The sequence below is a fragment of the Helobdella robusta genome, assembly GCF_000326865.2.
Source record: "Helobdella robusta unplaced genomic scaffold HELROscaffold_1, whole genome shotgun sequence".
NCBI classification, from domain to species: domain Eukaryota; kingdom Metazoa; phylum Annelida; class Clitellata; order Rhynchobdellida; family Glossiphoniidae; genus Helobdella; species Helobdella robusta.
The window spans coordinates 9,430,775-9,432,727 of NW_008703570.1; the positions used below are offsets into that span (position 1 = coordinate 9,430,775).

General features: G+C 31.6%; 1 protein-coding gene across 1 annotated transcript; it reads left to right on the forward strand.

The window, feature by feature from the left end:
- Window positions 1–301: 301 nt before the first annotated feature.
- On the forward strand, window positions 302–1,375 carry HELRODRAFT_159368 (hypothetical protein; the record flags this gene model as incomplete). The annotated part of the gene is made up of 1 exon (XM_009011255.1): window positions 302–1,375. The coding sequence occupies one exon, from the start codon at window positions 302–304 to the stop codon at window positions 1,373–1,375; it is 1,074 nt and encodes a 357-aa protein (XP_009009503.1).
- Window positions 1,376–1,953: the final 578 nt, after the last annotated feature.

The window sequence follows — 1,953 nt, forward strand, 5'->3', positions numbered from 1 at the left end:
TATATAGTATATATATATAGTATATATATAGTATATATATATATATCTATATATATATTATATATATATATATACACTGATGATGGCAGTCGATGCCGAAAAGAGCTTTTCTGTAGTAATAACGTTATTGATAATGTTTTGTCAAAAATGTCAAATATTAAATGCTTTTTATTTAACTTTAATAAACTTCATCAAGATGATAAGTCTCGTTAGAAAAATTGAGAAACTCAACTACAAGTTAAATAATGCCGAAGACGCCGTGAATAATGGTATTGAAGTCTAAACCTTGTAGATTATGAACATGGCGGCGAGGTCACTTGTAGTGAATGAATTACTTTATTTTCTAGAAAATAATTGGAATTCGGTTCAAAATGATTCGTTCATTAATAATGTTTCTGAATTTTATTCTCATGACGATATTACTTCAGCAACGAAAGTTCTAAAAAACGAAATTTATACGTTTAAAGCGGATAAAATTGAAAAACCGCCAGCACGTGGAAATATGAAGTCTGACAAATTATTAGAATGTATTTGGTTAATGAAATATTTAAAGGATAACAACTTATGGAACAATTGCCCGATTTTTGTTAGTGCTAAATTGGATAAAATTCCTAAAATTGAAAATTTTTTAACGATAAATTTCGGAAAAATAAGTTGTGAAATAATGTCTACACTAAGTAAACAACAGTTATTGTTAGACAAAGCTATTGAAACTACTGCTGCTAATACTTCGGAAATAAACTTGTTAAAATCTAAATTTAATTTAAATAATGAATGTAAAGTCGTTGAACGTGAAAAAACACAACAAACAGCTTTGAATAATATTAATTTAAAAGATGAAAACAAAAATGTTGTTTTTGAAAGAACACAGCAAGCAATTTTGAATAAACCTCTCTGGTCTGAAATTCTTCAGTCGCCGAGAACTGAAAACGAGGAACCATTTATAACTGCTAACCACAATAAACCCAGGAGTTTCATTATTGGCAATAACACGAAGGACGGTGGTAAAATGCCTCTCTTAGCAGCGACCAAATATGACGTACCCACAAAAAAACCACGAGTGAAAATTATTGGCAAAAAAGTGGTTGAAAATAGTACATTTAAAGCGGACAAACCTCTCATTAAAAAAAGGTATTTTGTCTCAGTAACATCAAAAGTTGCCATAAAAATGATGTCGTTGACTACCTGTCTTCCAATGGTATTAACGTTATATCCTGTTTTCCTGTGCAAAAATCAGTCAACAAGAATTCATCAGTTTCAGCAAATTCGAACGAAGGCGACAATTCAAATAATCACACGTCTGTTGAAAATAGAGAAGAAAAAGAAGCAACAACTTTTAGAGTTTGCATTGCCAGCTAAGATTCAGAGAAGATAAAGGATCCTGAAATCATGCTAGAGCATGTAATAGTTCGTGAATGGCAATTTGATAAGAAAAGGGAAATTTTTCGTGAAAAAACTAACCTTAATGAAAAAAACTTGTAGAGTATTGGATTCTGTCAAAACATTAGTAGCTAAAAATGACACACATGGAAATAAATATGAAAAAGTTACCGATGGTAATGTTATTTTTGTGAGTGATGGTGGGTTGCATGATGATAATGTTGCGGTGCTACTGTTGGGGACGGAGGCTTTGATCTGGTTGGTGAGTCTACTATGGTGCATGATGTTGCGAAGTATACTTGTGATTTTCCAATGAATGACATGCGTGGAAATATGAATGGAAAAAACTTAAGTTCTAATAAAAATTTGGTGAATATTGTTAGAACTGATAACTTTTTTAATACTAATAATGATGAAACATTAGGATTTGACGCTGTGGATATTAAAGCAAATGATGTTTACAAATGTACAGTGAATACTAGTAAATACTGGTGCTGTTGATGCTTCGGCTGTTGGCGAGGTTGTTGTGGGTGACGTTTGTAGTGTGGTGGATATGAGTGGTAATGCTGTGAA